This window comes from Pipistrellus hanaki (genome assembly GCF_964339955.1).
Source record: "Pipistrellus hanaki genome assembly, chromosome: 9".
Classification (NCBI taxonomy): domain Eukaryota; kingdom Metazoa; phylum Chordata; class Mammalia; order Chiroptera; family Vespertilionidae; genus Pipistrellus; species Pipistrellus hanaki.
In genome coordinates this window covers 76360334-76375578 of record NC_140511.1, presented here as the reverse complement: position 1 = coordinate 76375578, position 15245 = coordinate 76360334, and the positions used below count along the sequence as shown (strand labels likewise).

Genomic DNA, 15245 nt, shown 5'->3' with positions numbered 1-15245 from the left:
CCGCTCCAGGGCGGCAGCACCAGGTGATCAAGGCCCGGACACCGGGGGTCTACCGTCACTGACACTCAGTGTGGAGCAAGTCCAGTCTCCTGACCTGGAGAAAGGCTGAGCGCTGACCTATGAACCAGGAGGTCATGGGTCAATCACTGATCAGGGCACATGCAAGAGACAGCCAATCAATGATTCTCTCTCATCATTGATGTTTCTGTCTCTTTCTCCTTCTCTGAAATAAATGAATAAATATATACATACATAAATTATTTCAGAGAGAGAGAGAGAATGAGGGAATGAGCAAGATAGCCTGTGGGCTGGGACATATGGATATGGCTGGGGATCACCTGAGTCCCCGCTAACAGCAGGTTGAGGTCCGGCCTGAGCATCAGGCGCTCTTGCTGATGCCCGTGGCCACCCTTTAGGAAGGAAGAGAGGACCAGGTTCTGCCCGGAACGGCCACTCCTGGGCCCAGGACCACCTGGGGAGAGGGCACAGCACCCTGGTCCTGTGGGTGCCGGGATTTCGCCAGGAGCCAGAGCAGGAGGCCAGTCATCAGTGAGCTGTCCCCTGTGCTGCGGGCGCGGTGGGGCTGGGCCTCCAGCTTCTAGGCGCCCCGGGCCCAGGAGACACTCCTGCTGTTGACAGCCCTGCTCTCTTTCAGGCTGCACACAGCACGGAGGCCGCTCTTCTGGGAGGGGTGACTCATTGCTGGTAACTCACTGGCCAATGTCTGATGAGGTCACCGTGAGGGTGCCTGTGGCCTGGATGCCCGGTGAGTCCGGTGTGGAAGGACGACTGGACAAGTAGCAATTTACTGGGCTTGGTTACCGTGGGCCTTTGCAGTTGCTGTTCCCCGCCTGGAACGTTCTTCTCCCAGCGCTCTGCATGGCTGGCTCCTTCTTCATATCCAGCTGTCCTTCTGCACTGCCCCTCCTCGGTGAGGTGTGCCCTGGCCACGATGGTCCTCGGGCACAGACCTTGACTCATTTGAGGAGCCCAGAGACACCGAATACATGTTTCCAAGTGCTTTGCATGGGAGCCCTATGGGGTGAGAATGTCCCCAGTTTACAGATCAGCAAACCCAGGCTGGGGGAGTTAAACTACCTTGAGGATATATGGCCAGTGAGTGCCTGGGAGGTGAACCCAGGTCTGCCTACAGATTTCCTGCTCTGGACCACGCTGCAGCTTGGGGCTGGAGTGTTAGCAGGTGATGGCCAGGAGAGAGCGGGAGGAGGGATGGGAGATGCCGGGGTCTTGTCTATGAAAACTGTCCATTCTCTTAGTGAACACTCTTTGTTTTTTTTAAATTGATTTCAGAGAGGAAGGGAGAGGGAGAGAGAGAGAGAGAGAGAAACATCAATGTTGAGAGAGAATCACTGATCTGCTGCCTCCTGTGTGCAACCCACTGATGCCAAAGTCACAACCCAGGCATGTGCCCTGACGGGGAATTGAACCATAACCTCCTGGTTCCTAGGTCAGTGCTCAACCCCTGAGCCACTCAGGCTGGGCAGACCCTATGTCTTTTAGAGAATAATGCTTGGCATTTTCCTGCTCTTAAAAGCTATCACTGAAAACATCATAATGAAAGCATAAGATGAAAGGAGCAATCGCCCATGTGCTTCCTCCTGGATATGACTGTTGTCACATATCCGTTGGTATTTTTTGTGCCATACGTGTGGCGTTAGCAGTAGTTCATGCTGCTGTGGGACAGACACTGCCCCAAAGGTTTTCTGTAGGTTATCGCATGGAATCTTCACCACAGACCCAGAAGGTGGGACTGGTCTTTCCTCTCGTGTTTTGGGTGTAGTACTGGTACAGCCTGATTGACATTTGTTTCCCACCTCATAAAAGCCACCATTTCAGGCATGTAGTCTGGTATGATTTAGGGTATTCATGGAGATGTATGGCCATCCCATGATTTAATTTTAGAACATTTTTGAGACTCCAAAGAGCAATGCCATACACATTAATTGCCAACCTTCATTTCCATCCCTGCCCTTGCCCCAACCACAAGAGAAGATTCGCATTTGATTACCCAGAGGCCCGCAGCATGGAGATTTGAGCAAGAATAGGCCTTCCTTCCCCTGGCTTCCCTCCTGGCTCCCCGGGAGCCTGCACGTCCCCAATCCTGGCTAGAGAGCCGCTCCTGTCTGTCCCTCTGTCCACCGCCCTTCCCTTCATAGCAGGTGTCCTGCCCTGCCCACCGCTGCCCGCTTACATATGCAGATTTACCCACCATATTTGTTGGGTGAATTTGCACACTCAGGATAGGCTGTAGGTCTTCATGGATGTACAGTCAATGTGCATATTTTTCTTTTATTAGTGTAGATTATTTTTTATTGCAGTCAGAACATTTAACATGAGATCTACTCTCATTATAAGTTTTCTTATTCTCACTAGAGAATATTTTTTCCTTTTTTTTAGAGAGAGAGGAAGTAGGGGAGGAAGGGGGGGGAGAGTCAGAACCATTGATGTGAGAGAACTATCGATTGGTTGCCTCTTGAATGTGTGGCCCATAAATGTGCAGGCCAACACTCTAACCACTGAGACACACTGGGCAGGACTCAACAAAATTTCAAGTGCACAGTGGAGTATTGCTAACTATAGGGCCAGTGCTACATAACAGAGCCCTAGACGTACTCACCTTGCATAACCTGCGTTACTGAAATATTCCTGTTGAATAGCAACTCCCCACTGTCCCTTCCCCTCGCTCCTGACAACCACCAGGCCACGCTCTGCTTCTGTGAGCCTGACGATGGAAGGCCCCTCAGATGTGTGGGCGCACACAGGACCCCTCCTTCTGAGACTGACTTACCTCCCTCAGCGTAATCCCCAGGCCTCAGCCTGTGCAACTGGCAGGGTTTTCTTCTCGTTGTGACTGAGTAACATTCCATCGCAAGGCCGTACGTCGGATTGCGGATCCTGGCACCGGGTGATGGGCGCTTGCCTGCTTCCATGTCTTGGCTGTTGTGAACAGCGCTGTAAGGGTACGCGGTGCGGCTCTCTTCCATATCCTGATTTTAATTCTTTGGGAGAAAAATCCAGAAGTGGGGTTGCCTGAGGGCTTATAAAACTTGTATATTTAATTTTCGGAGGCATGGCCACATTGTCTCCTACACTGGCCGGACCACCTGACACTCATAGTAACCATTCACGGGCTCAATGTCTGAGCGACCCATGCTGGCGTGTGTGTCTTGGTGGGTCCACTCCCAGGTGTGGAGGGTAGCTCATTGTCGTTTGCATTTGCATTTTCCTCACGATTAATGTGGGAGGAGAGATTCTTATAGCAGAATTATAGAATAGAAAACCAATGTCCAGAGTGAGCTGACCTAACGTCACAGGACTGGTCACAGGACTGTACTTACTGAAACCCTCATACGTGCCTGGTACATACCCCTCAGAGCTGGGACTTGAATCCCCACCAGAGAGCCCTGGCTGTGCTGGCGTGCCCTGGGCAGCCCTGTCTTTCAGGCCCTCCAGAACCTGTATCCCTGCTGTTTCGGGTTCTGCCCTTTTGTCCTAATGTCCTAATAGAATGCTCTCATAGCTTTCAACCTGCTTCTAAAACACAGCTGTGAGATGTGGTGGTGTTGAAGGGCAGCCACAAATTCTTCTGTCACCCACAGCAGTCTTCGCCAACCTCCTGTCCGGGGCCTCTGGTGGTTCCTGACGCCTAAAGACTGGCGACCACTGAGTCCTACAGCATCTATGCACTTCCAGGGACCACTCTGCCCAGCTCCAGCCAGTGGTTCTGGAGGAAACTGTCAATCACCATCCACAGGGGACATGTGTGCAAGTGGAGCCAATCATAGTGCCCTATGCCCTCCCACATGATTCGTCCAAGGCTGGACACATGACCTGAGGTGGACCAATCAGACCCCTCCTTGGTGCTCTGCTCATTTTCAAGTCTTTAGGATGTGAAAGGCTGGGGTGAGAGTAGCAGAGCCCTTGGCCTGGAGCAGGCTGCCAGGAGAAAGCTAGCAGGAAAGGAATCAAAGGAGTTGGAAGGGCAGAGGCCAGAGGGAGGAGAGAGAGTGGGCTGGTGGGTTTTGATTTCTTGGGTGCGGCCACCACGCTGTGTGGACCTGCTCTGGTTCTTCATTAGAGACCCGGACATCCAAGTTCATTGCCTGGTCCAGCCTAAGAGGTTAAACTTGGCTGAGGTAGGGAGGTGGCAATTGAGAAAAGAAAGAAAGAAAAGCAGAGTCGAGAGGACTACAGGTAGCCATTGACCGACTGTACAAAATTATTAACTGCGCAATGCTTTTTATACACAAAACACTGAATAGCAGGTCTGTGAAGAGGAATGTATTCTTTGTTCCTCTTTATCTCCAAGGGAGAGACAGAGCAGAAGGACAAATTATCGGTTCAGGAAATGTCAGTAAATAGTTACAGACTTCTTGGCAAGCCATGAAAGGTTGCTCTCATTCTACTGATAGTCGCCATCCAAACAAGTCAGGGAAATCTGTGTGGGTAGGGGGCCAGCCCTGCTAGCCCCTTCAAGTGCAAGGACCCTGTCAGCTTACACCCGGTCTCCAACAGTTCAGTTCCCTTCTTTATAAGCCTGTGGAGTCGGGTCCCGTCCCTGTTGGTCCAGAGGAGATTCCAGAGCCCTGCCTGCCTGTGCCGCACTTCCCAGAGAGAGCAGAGGTACCATTCGTATGAGCGCCATTGGAAATGAGACCGTTTATTAAAAATCAATGTTATTCTAAACATCAGTTGGTTTATGATCATTTAGAGTGAGAGAAAGGGAGAGAGCGAAATATCGATGAGAGAGAAATATCGATGGACTGCCTATTGCATGCCTCCTACTGGGGATTGAGCCCAGGGCATGCGTCCTGCCCAGGAATGGAGCCAGTGACCTGAGAGTGCTTGGGATGAGGCTCAATCACTGAGCCACACTGCTGGGCATAAACGCAGTCCTTCCGTTTCCATTGAGAAGAGGGCTTGGCAAAGCCCCAGATGCAGCTGTAGTAGGGTCGCAGGGAGTGTGTGAGTCCAGGGGCGCGGGCCGGCAGCCTCCAGCAGGGCGCCCACCTCTATGGCCTCGCAGGAGCCAAGCCGATCCTGTTGTTGGCCCGATCGAAGACGGTGAAATAGAGCCGCAGGAAGACGTCCCCCAGGACCCAGCGGCCGTTTGTGTTTGATGCCGGGGAGAAGTTGTTATAGCACCTGCCCAACTCCTTCTGCAGGGGAGGAAACACAGCCCTCAGCCATCCTTGTCTCAACCCCGTCGGCCCTGGGCGGCAGCTTTATCCCGCTTCCCCTGGGCCCTCCGCTTGGCTGTTTGCTCTGAGAGATTCCCTGCCTGCCCCCCTTTACCCCGCTCATTCTCCAAGACCGAGCCCAGCGCCTGGGCAGCCTTCACCAGCCCCAGCCCCCTCCGTGGCAGAGCTGCTGGGTGGGGAGGCTTCCCCGGGGCTCCCTGTGTCTTCAGCCCCAGTGCACCGGCCTACAAGGTGCCCCTGGCCCAGCTCCCGGGTTGCCTCCAGGGTTCAGGCTGAGAGATTTTAAGTTGCTCCCTCTGAGGGCTGCCCCAACCTCCTCGGCACACCTTGGGGAACCGGCACTTCTTGAGCCTCGACTATGAGCCAGGCACTGCCCGGTCACTGCATATCTTTGTTCATGTCAGCTTCTCACCACCCCACAAAGGGGGCTTGGTCCCCATTTCACAGACAGGGAATTGGGGCCAGCAGGGAGCATTTGCACCATAGGACTCGGGTTACCCCAGTCAGGACACTTGGAGATGGGAGGGAATACAGTCTCTGATTATGGGGGGATGGGGAACGTCCCCAGCCAGCCCCCCTCTCCCTACTCCATCAAGAGGCTGTGCTGTGGGAGGTGCCCTCCCAGCCAGGGCTGCTGGGCAGCATCTGAAATGGCCTCCAGGGGGCCTCTCTGAGCCATGGCGCCAAGGGTCCCTCCAGCCCCAGATCTGAGAGCAGCCCCAGGAGGGGCCCCTCACCCTCCGGAAGTAGGCGCTGGCTGGCACTGGGTATGTGACGCCATTGATGGTGAAGACGATGTCAGGCAGGCTCGAGATGGCAGCACAGTTGACGACGTACTGCCAGAGAGAGAGGGAGAGGGAGGTTGGCCCAGTGGGTCCTTCTGTGTGGGGGGAGTCCTGGGTGACCCTGGGCGTGACCCCTCACCCAGCCAGATCTTGTCTTCTGTGCCCCGGTGTTCCTCAAAATGTTGACGATGGGGTCTCTTGGGCCAATCACCAGCGAGGTCCCGGTATCCATAATGGCCTGGCAGCTGTTCGCACAGGCCACGACCTTGCCGTACATGGAGATGCTGAGGGACAGAGCAGGTGCCAGGGTCACTCATGGCCTCTCCCACCTCAGCCCCTCCCTGCCGCCTGAGAACAGCCTGCAGCTCCCACCAGCCTCTGTGTCCCAGTGTTCAGCCACACTGGCCTTCCTGGGCCTCCTCTGAGGTCTGGAAGGCATTGTGCTCTTTGTGCCCCAGGGCCTTTGCACCTGCTGTCACCCTTCCTCTACCCTCCCCTGTCCCTTTGTCTGGCTGATCTCTCCTGTATTTCAGGGTGCAGATCAGTCACTACTTTTTCAGGGAAGTGTCTCCCAGATTAGATCAGGCCCCTCTCCTCCCCCAAAGGAGACAGGCAGAGCCTTCCTGGTTTCCAGAGTGCATCCTGGTGGTACCCTATTTGCTGTGATGCAGTAGCTCATGTGTGTCTGCCGTCCTAGTTGGAAAGTAAGCTGTGCTCTCTGCCCCACCATAGCCCGTGCCCAGCGCACACCGCACAGCGCATGCTCCATGGTGTTTACTGAAGGAAAGGCAGGGCAAGTGAAGGAATGACGTCAATTAGAGACACGAGCTGCTGTCCGACCAGTTAAGAGGGCCACACGGAAAAGCCGGAGGTTCCCGGGAGGCAGGTGCTCAGAGAGGTGGGAGGGAGTGTCGTTTCCCCCTGCCTCACCCCCTCTCCCCCCAGACCCGTGGACAGGCGACGCCTGAGCCGGCCTAGGACTCCGGACACGGACCTCGAGTCACAGTTTAAGCTTCTGTCTGACAGTCTTACACGCACCCCCTCAGTGATCGCCCCCAGTTCTCAGCCACTCGGGTCCCCGATTCCCGATGCTCTCAGTCACATGCCCTGCCACTTGGCACCCAAGTGGGTTGGGTGGGGGTCCCTCTATTTGATTTGCTTTAAACCCTAGGACGGCTCCCACGTGTCCCCAGCACAAGGTGGTGAGGAGGCGGGAGCTTCTTGTAGGTGTATCAGCTTCCCACTTCAGTTGCTCCTGTTTTCACCCCGTGTGCTGGGAACCCTTCTGGTCTGGCGACCTGGGATGTCCCTGTTCAGACGATGGAATTCTCCTTGACCCCTTCTCCCTGTGCTTGCCCCGGTCTGGGGGTGCAGCCCACCCACGCTGCCCAAGCCGCCACCCTGAGGTCTAGGCCCCATGCCTGTCCTTCCTCCTGGTGATTTGAGACGTGGGCTGATCCCATCTCTGGTCAGGATCCTGGTCAGGATGGTTATGAGCCCATGTTGGTGAGTGTGACTGTGCGTGTCCCTGTGTCAGTCTGAGTCTGTGTGTCTGCATGTGCCTGTGCCGGTGCGGCTGTCCCTGGCATAGCTGTCAGCGGGGGGTGGGGAGGCTTACCTGTCCACAGTGACCTGCCAGTGGACCTGATCTCTCACCGGCACCCACTGGAGCTCGCCCCGGTGGTAGGAGTGGTCCACGCCGCCGAACATCACCACGCTGCCATTCTTCTCATTGCTGGGGGGAGGGGCTCACATGAGGGGAGGACAGTGGGTGGCATTTCTCCAATTCAGTGAATGAGGGGTGCACTGACCAACAACCACCCAGCCACACTGCAGGGCCCCGCAGAGCAGGCACTGCTGGAACACCCCACTACTCCGATAAGAACTGGGCAGCAGGGCTGAGCACAGCCCAAGGTCAGTCCAGTGACCTCTGAGGAGCAAAGCCGAGGTTTGAACTTGAGATTCTGGCTGGGCATTTGCTACCCACCTCTCTGAAGCCGGCCAGTCCCCCCTGCAGCCCCAGAGCTCAAGGCCCATGGGAGGCTGCTGTGCGGAGGGGCCCGGGTGGGCGCTCAGGCTCCCCCAGGCTGGATCACGGGCCTGCAACACACCACCAATGGCGCACACGCTCCCTGGGCCCCCATGGCCACTGCCCCGTCCTGAAATCCCTCGTAGTTTTTCAACGAGGCCCCACATTTTCACTTGGCACCCCTTCCTGCAATGCAGTCACCGGTCCCGGGCTCAGGGGAGCCGTGGCTGAGGGGAAGGAAACACCCTGCCCGCCTCCCCCTCCGGCTGCGTCCAATCGATCAGCACATCCCATGGCCTTTCCCTTCCCCTGTGTCCTCACTCCTCTATGTCCTGGCTCCCCCCCCTTTCCCTGCCTCCCTGGACTGAGCTCCTGCTCTCTCTCTCCAATGAGGCTGAGCAGCCTCGTCCCTGGCCTCCCTGCCTCCTCTCTGGTCCTTCATTGTCCAGCCAGTGCCCGGGGGGAGCTTTCAGAAACATAGGTGGGATCATGTGTTCTACTTGCCTAGGCCCCTGCCAGAGGCCTCCTCTCCCACCTAAAACAAAGCCTGGGCGGCCCTGCCCCTGCCTGCCCTTCAGATTCCATGCCCACCTCGGCCTGCCCCTACCTCCCTGCCCGCCCCGCAGCCACACTGCCCAGCTGGTCCTCTGCTGAGCCTGGGCCTCCGCTCCCCCATGGCCTGGCCTCGTTCAGAGAGGTCCTGGCACTGCCCGTCTGAAACCACGGTCTCATCTCCGTGGTTCTGTCACCACGTTTTACCGCTTTCCCAGAAGCAGCCACCACCTGGCATGTGTTACCTTTCCCTCTTATCTATTTACTCTCTCTTGTCTGCCTTTTCTCCCTCTCATCTGTCCGTGTATTGTGCACAGAGCAGTATCCAGCACATAGTAGGTGCTCCATGGATATTTGTTAAATGGCTCACCTCCTTGATTCGGTACAAACACCCCAGAGGCTCAGCACATGCTGCAGAGCCTGGACCTCAGGCCCCCATGGAGCCCACAGCCTCACCCACACTCTGTGTCACACCCACAGTCTGCCTCTCGGCTGCCCTCTGGTGTGTGCTGCTCCCTCCACCGGCTCCCGAGTTTTCAAAGTTTCCCCCGATCCCCTTAGCCCATCAGGGAGGGTAGCTTTTCCAGTGCCACCTGGTGACTGGAGACCTGCTGATGGCCTGACCACCCGCCAGAGAGGTCGGCCCCGCACCAGTGTTCGAGTCCCAGCACTACCAGTGTGTGGCTGGGCAATTCTATGCAAAGCTCCTCTCTGAGCCTCAGTTCCTCCGTTTCCCTGTTCATCCAAGGAGGGACTGGAAGTACAGGGGTCGGCAAACTTTAAAAAATCCTAGATTATGCCCTAGCTGTTTTGGCTCAGTGAATAGAGCATCGGCCTGGTGACTGAAGGGTTCTGTATTGGATCCATGGCCCTGGCCAGGCCGCATTTAAGATGCAACCAAACGATATCTCTCCCTCGCATCAATGTTTCTCTCTGTGTGTCTTTCCTCCTCCCTTCCCCTCTCTCCAAAAATCAATGGGGAAAAATCCTTGGCTGAGAATTATCAAAAAGTAAAATAAAGTAAAAATGCTAGATTGCAAGTGCTGGATGCTGCCATTGTAGTCCAGAAGCAGCCGCAGCCAGGATGTGACTGAAGGAGCAGGGCTGTGTTCCAATAAAACTTTATTCATAAGAGCAGGTGGCGGGCCACACGTGGTCAGGGGCCACTATTTTCTAATCTTTAGAGTAGACTGCCCTCAGGAGACACAGGGTCAAGTTGTCTACCATTTCAGAGGCACCTGAAGGCATCCGGGGGAGGGGCTTGGCCAGGCAGGCTTACCTGCTCAGGTAGAAGGCGAAGACGTTCTCAGATATGAGCCCTTGGTTCCACATGCTGTCGAAGACCGGGGTGGGTCTTCTGAGGGAGAGGGAGGGGTAGGCCAGGCCCAGGATGCCATCGTAGGCCGCGGATTCGAAGACCTTACCAAACTGAGAAACGCTCAGGCCAAATGCCTGGGATTTGCACAGAAGGTCCCCGACCTGTGGGGCGGGGGGGAGGGTGGTCTCAGGTGAAGGGGTGGGAAGTGGAGCTGGGGTTGGGCCAGGGGGGCAGCTGTGGGAGGTGATGCCACCTGCACCCCAGGCATCAGCTGAGGTGGGCTGCACTGCAGGTGCCGGAGCAGCACGCACTGTGCATTGCTGAGGAGTCCGACCTTTTGCCCCCCCTCCTGCTAGCAGCTCCCCAGGGAGTAAAACACCCCATTCCCCTGCACGGTGGGGCCAGTGGGAAGCGTGCCAAGCACACCCCCCTATAGTCCCTAATGAGCAGAGAGCAGGAGCGTCTTGTTTTTGGCATTCCCGGGATCTGGTGGCAGAAACCGAGTGAATTTGCTGCGATTCCCTGTGGGTTTGCACCCCAGGTGTACACAGGGCCGCCAAGTTCTTGTGAAAAGACTGCCTGGGGTCCTCGCTGCTTTGCTCAGTGGATGGAGCGTCAGCCTGCGGACTGAAGGGTCCCGTGTTCGACTCTGATCACCGGTTGTGGCTGGATCCAAGTAGGTTGCTTACGGAGGCAGCAGATCAATGATTCTCTGTCACCATGGATTTTCTCGCTCTCCCTCTCCTCTCCCTTCCTCTCTGTGATCAATGAAAAAAAGGTTTAAAGGGAAATATGAGCGCTCGCGCACGTATGTGTGTGTGTGTCTGTGCATATATGCGTATGCGGGTATTTCTGCACATGTGCATGTTTGTAGGTGTGTGTCTGGGTGTGAGTGTGTATGTGCCTGTGCATATGTGAATGGGTATGCGTGCGTGTGTGTGTGTGTGTGTGTGTGTGTGTGTCAGGCACTTTGGGGAGAAAGCCCAGTTTTTTTCAGACTCTCAAAGGCCCCCAAAGTAAGACCTTTTACGCAGGGCCTTCCTGCACCCATGGCCCTGCTTCCCCTGCCCTGGTGTCTGGAGCACTCGGCAGCCCCGGACTCCCAGATGCGTTCTGCCCTCTCCCGAAAAATCCCCCACAGCAGCCGAGCCCTGACTGGCACCCCAGCTGTGCTGCTCCAGGTGTGGGCCTTGGGTAGGCCCGCCCCCTCGCCCTCAGGTCCCTCCTCTGCGTGCAGGGAGCAGGATCGCCTGCCCCGTGGGCTTGTTGTGGGATTAGACTCATTATTACCAGGGGCGTGCCCAGCACAGCACCTGGCACAAGCTGGGAATATAAACATGGGTTTTCCCCCCGGCTGGCGTGGCTCACCAGCAGAGTATCCACCTATGAACCAGGAGGTCATGGTTCAATTCCGGTCAAGGGCACATGCCAGGCTTGTGGGGTCCATCCCCAGAGGGGCTTGCAGCAGGCAGCCAATCACTGAATCTCTCACATCTTTGATATTTCTTTCACTCCCTCTGCCTTCCTCTCTAAAATTCACAAAAATATATATTTGAAAAATAAGTAAAAACAGGTTTGCCCTCACCTCTCCCTGCTCCCCGCAAAACCAGCCTCGAGCTCACCACGGGCAAGAGATGCCAATGCCCACCTCTCCTGCCATGACCGCTCGCTGGTCTGGCCACTCGGGGGCTTGTCCGCAGAGCACTATCTCCCCAAGGCAGATGGCCAGCCGCTGGGGGACTCTGGGGGAGACGGTGTGTCCAGCTGACCCTGCATCTGGTGCCCTGAGCAGTGAGCAGAGGTCCAGGCCCCGCCCTGCCACAGCCCCGCTCCCACTCACCCGCACGTCGTCGTAGCCCAGCACCCCGCTGACGTTGCTGGACCCGTACTTGATGCTAAAGAGCTGGGCTGTGATCCTGAAGGTGGAGGACAACCGAAGGTCAAACTTTCTGTGTGTCCCTGCGGATGGAGAGCCAGTGTCCTTCACTGGCCAGAGCCCAGGCTGGGGGCGGGGACAGGGACCATGAGGGGCACAGACACTCACCACAGGCAGGACTGGAGCAGTAGACGGAGGACACCCACAAGTTATCTGAGCCCGTGTCAAACATGACCCTGAACTCCTGAGGGGGCGTTCCAATGCTGATGGTGCCAACGTAGTACATCTGCCGGGCAGGAGAGGGCGGTTAGGCCAGGCCAGGCTGCCTGATCACCCCTGATCCCTGAGAGGCCAGCCTGGATCAGGCTGTCCCTGTCTCCTGGAATCGCCTTCCCACCAGCCTGCAGCACTGCCGCGGCTCAAGGGGTGCCTTCATTTGAAAGTTTCCCACGTTCCCCTGCAGCTCTGTAAATCCTCCCAGCCTTCAAGGCCCAGCTTGCCTGCTCCCTCCTCCGGGAAGCCCTCCCAGATCACCAGGCCTCTGTCTCCCAACTCAACACGGTGATGCCACTATCGGAGGCCGCCCTTTGGTTTGGCCTTTATGTTCTTGCAGACCAGGCCAGACCCTCTGTTCTCGGCAGCCATAGCACCCTGCTGGTGTGTTATAGCCTCCACACTGCAGGGGCTCAGGGACTCTGCTGGGGTCATTCTCGGGGCGTCCTCTGCCTGGGTGTCAAACTGGAGTCCCCGTGGAGGCAGCGGTGCCTTGTTCAGAAGGACAGAATCTGCCCAACCAGCACCTGGTCCGCAGGGCCCAGCAACGTGTCCTTGGCCCAAGATGGATGTGTGCCTGCCGCCTGACCATGGCTGGACTAGTCACCACAGACCTAGAGCCAAGGGGGAGTGTCTTCTCCCCGAGGAGGGTCCCAGGCTCTCCAGCTTCGCTGCCTGCAGGAGCCCCTTCCCCTCCAGGCTCCCAGCCCTGTGTGACCCCAGAGCTGGCCCAGCATCAGGGAAGGCTGTGGGCTGGGTCCCGAACACTCACATTCTTGTAGTTCCTCAGGGGTTCCAAGGTGATGCCATTTTTGCACAGTAAGTGGTAGGCGTGGCTGTGGGGGTGCGGCTGGAGATTGTCTCTCAGCAGGTCACTCTCCCGCAGGCTTTCCGGTGTGGACTCGATCTTTGTCAGGGGGATGCTTCCCCAGGAAAAACACAGATAAGACAGCAGCTCCCCACCTCGCGGTTCAGTGTGGCCGCCATGCCTGGCTCTGGAGCCGCACCGTGTCTTCCCCGAGGATGTTATGAGGGGCCATCTTATGAGGCCAGCCCCCACTAACGCAGGCAAAGGCCGGACGATGGCCCAGGCCTGAGCGCAGGGCCTGTTGCAGCCCCGGGGAAGCCCCAGGCCCGTGCCCAGCCTCCCTTTCCCCATCGTAAAGAAGTGGGCTGAGGACAGGCCTCTCGCGGGGTGTCTGGGGCTTTGAGGAAGAGGATGGACTGAGGCCCCTGACAAAGGGACCTTGACCCTGAGCCAGTCTGTCTCCATTGTCATCTGACCGGCTCCCTCTCCAAGAAGCAATGGAGGGAGCGGGGTGGGGATCACCACGTTTACATCAGGAACCTTAAAGGCAGGGCGTTTGTGACCTGGCTGTGGCCACCTGCTCATTAAGGCAAAACTGGGTCCCGGTGACCCTCTGGGCCCTTCTGCAGGGTCAAGCAGAGGGGAGGCTGGAGGTGGGCGAGGGAGCCCGGAGATGGGGAAGAAAACATCGCCCAAAGGGACCACCCACACAGCTGCTCAGGTGGTGCCATGAGGAATCCTGGGGGCCCCATCCACACAAGGGCAGCCTGGTGTTGTGCAGCCCCAGACCTGTCCCCGGACCCCTGTCCCCCAGTGCGGGTGGCTAGCTACTCATCAGTGCGTGGAGATGTGGCACTGACCTGTGTTGCTCAGTGGATACACCTGTGGACTGAAAGGTCCCGGGTTTGAGTCTGTCCAAAGGCACTTAGCTCGTTTGCAGGAACCTCCCCGACCAGAGCTTGGTCAGTGCTCATGCAGGAGGCAACCAATAGATGTGTCTCTCTCACATCGATGTTGCTCTCTGTCTCTCCCCTTCCCTTCCTCTCTCCCTAAAAATCAATGGGAAAATATGCTAGGGTGAGAATTAAAATTAAAAAATACAGGGAGATGCAGACTTTAGGACAGGGAATGATGACTTTCCCTTGTCTACCCCTGGGCGGTGGAAGGAAGGATAAGGGGACAGTGAGAGAGAAGCCAGGAGAGAGCTGTTCCCATACTCACGTGACCAGGCACTCGGAGAGGGCCACCAGGCTGAGGAGCCTGATCCACCACATCGTGCGTTCTTCCCTTCACAGCGTCCTCCGGAAGGCTGGGGTTTGGAGCGGGAGACAATGGGCCAGCGATGCCGATATATACGTTCTGACCTGCCCTCGTGATCCCCTGGGAGGGCAGCTGATGGTCCCGAGAAAACACTACAAGCTTCCCGATATGATCATTATTCCTATCAGCACTGCAAACCTGCTGATAGAATCTCTATTCTCATCAGAATTCCTTATTGGGGTGCGTGGCACAGGGAAAACTTAGAAAAAGTTTGAAATACCGAGATCACTATCATAATCTCTTCCTTGGGGCATGGCTGGGGGACAAACCCAAACCACATGACCTCCAGAGGAGTGGGGGGACCCTGCTCACTTGGAGGTAAAGCCGCCAATCCTATCCAATGAAGAGGGATTATGCTAAGTGACCATCACCGGTTCACAAAATGACTGCACCCACAGCTGAGGCCACGTTCCCATAAGGATTCTTAAGGAGCAATCAGCAGGGACCTGAGGCTTCACCCTCTCCTACCCTCATGGGACTTGACAGGGGACCTCAGGCCCTGTCCCCCACCCGGCAGGGCTTGACAGGGGACCTCTGGGTATGCTTCCCCTCCTGCTGCTGGGCTAGGGGACCGAGGCTGCTCCCAGCACCAGGCCTGGGGACCTGAGTCTGGGCCCCCTGACCAGCTGGGCTTGACAGTGGACCTCAGGCTGTGCTCCCCATCCAGCAGAGATTGACAGGGGACCTCAAGTTGAACCCCAAGTGCTGAGTAGGGGAAGTTAGGCCACACCACTGACCATCATGAGGAAGGGGTTTGACTGAGGACCTCAAGGCCCGATCCCAACTCCAATCTGGGCTGGGGGACCTCAGGCCACGCTCCTGCTTGTCCAGGGCCAGGGGACCTGAGGCTACACCCCCTGACTGGCAGGGCTTGACAAAGGAGGGACTCCTCGGGTCTGGATCTAGCCCAATGAGGGCGGGAGGTGCGGCAGAGTCTGGGTCTAACTTGATTTTGAGGTGATGTCAATGGGTGGGGACATGACTCTGGGTCCTGTGGTGAGCCCCAGACTGAAAGGAGGAAGGTTTCCATATTCATTTTACTAATTTTCTTTCAACTCTGAC

The 15245-nt window shown here is 56.7% G+C and overlaps 1 protein-coding gene across 1 annotated transcript; it reads right to left on the bottom strand.

The window, feature by feature from the left end:
* Window positions 1-5033: 5033 nt before the first annotated feature.
* On the bottom strand, window positions 5034-14137 carry LOC311628487 (pepsin F-like; the record flags this gene model as incomplete). The annotated part of the gene is made up of 9 exons (XM_084895704.1): window positions 5034-5180; window positions 5960-6058; window positions 6147-6291; window positions 7626-7742; window positions 9868-10067; window positions 11747-11865; window positions 11951-12068; window positions 12828-12978; window positions 14085-14137. 9 exons carry the CDS (start codon window positions 14135-14137, stop codon window positions 5034-5036), a joined length of 1149 nt encoding a protein of 382 aa, XP_084751830.1.
* Between the last annotated feature and the right edge of the window lie 1108 nt (window positions 14138-15245).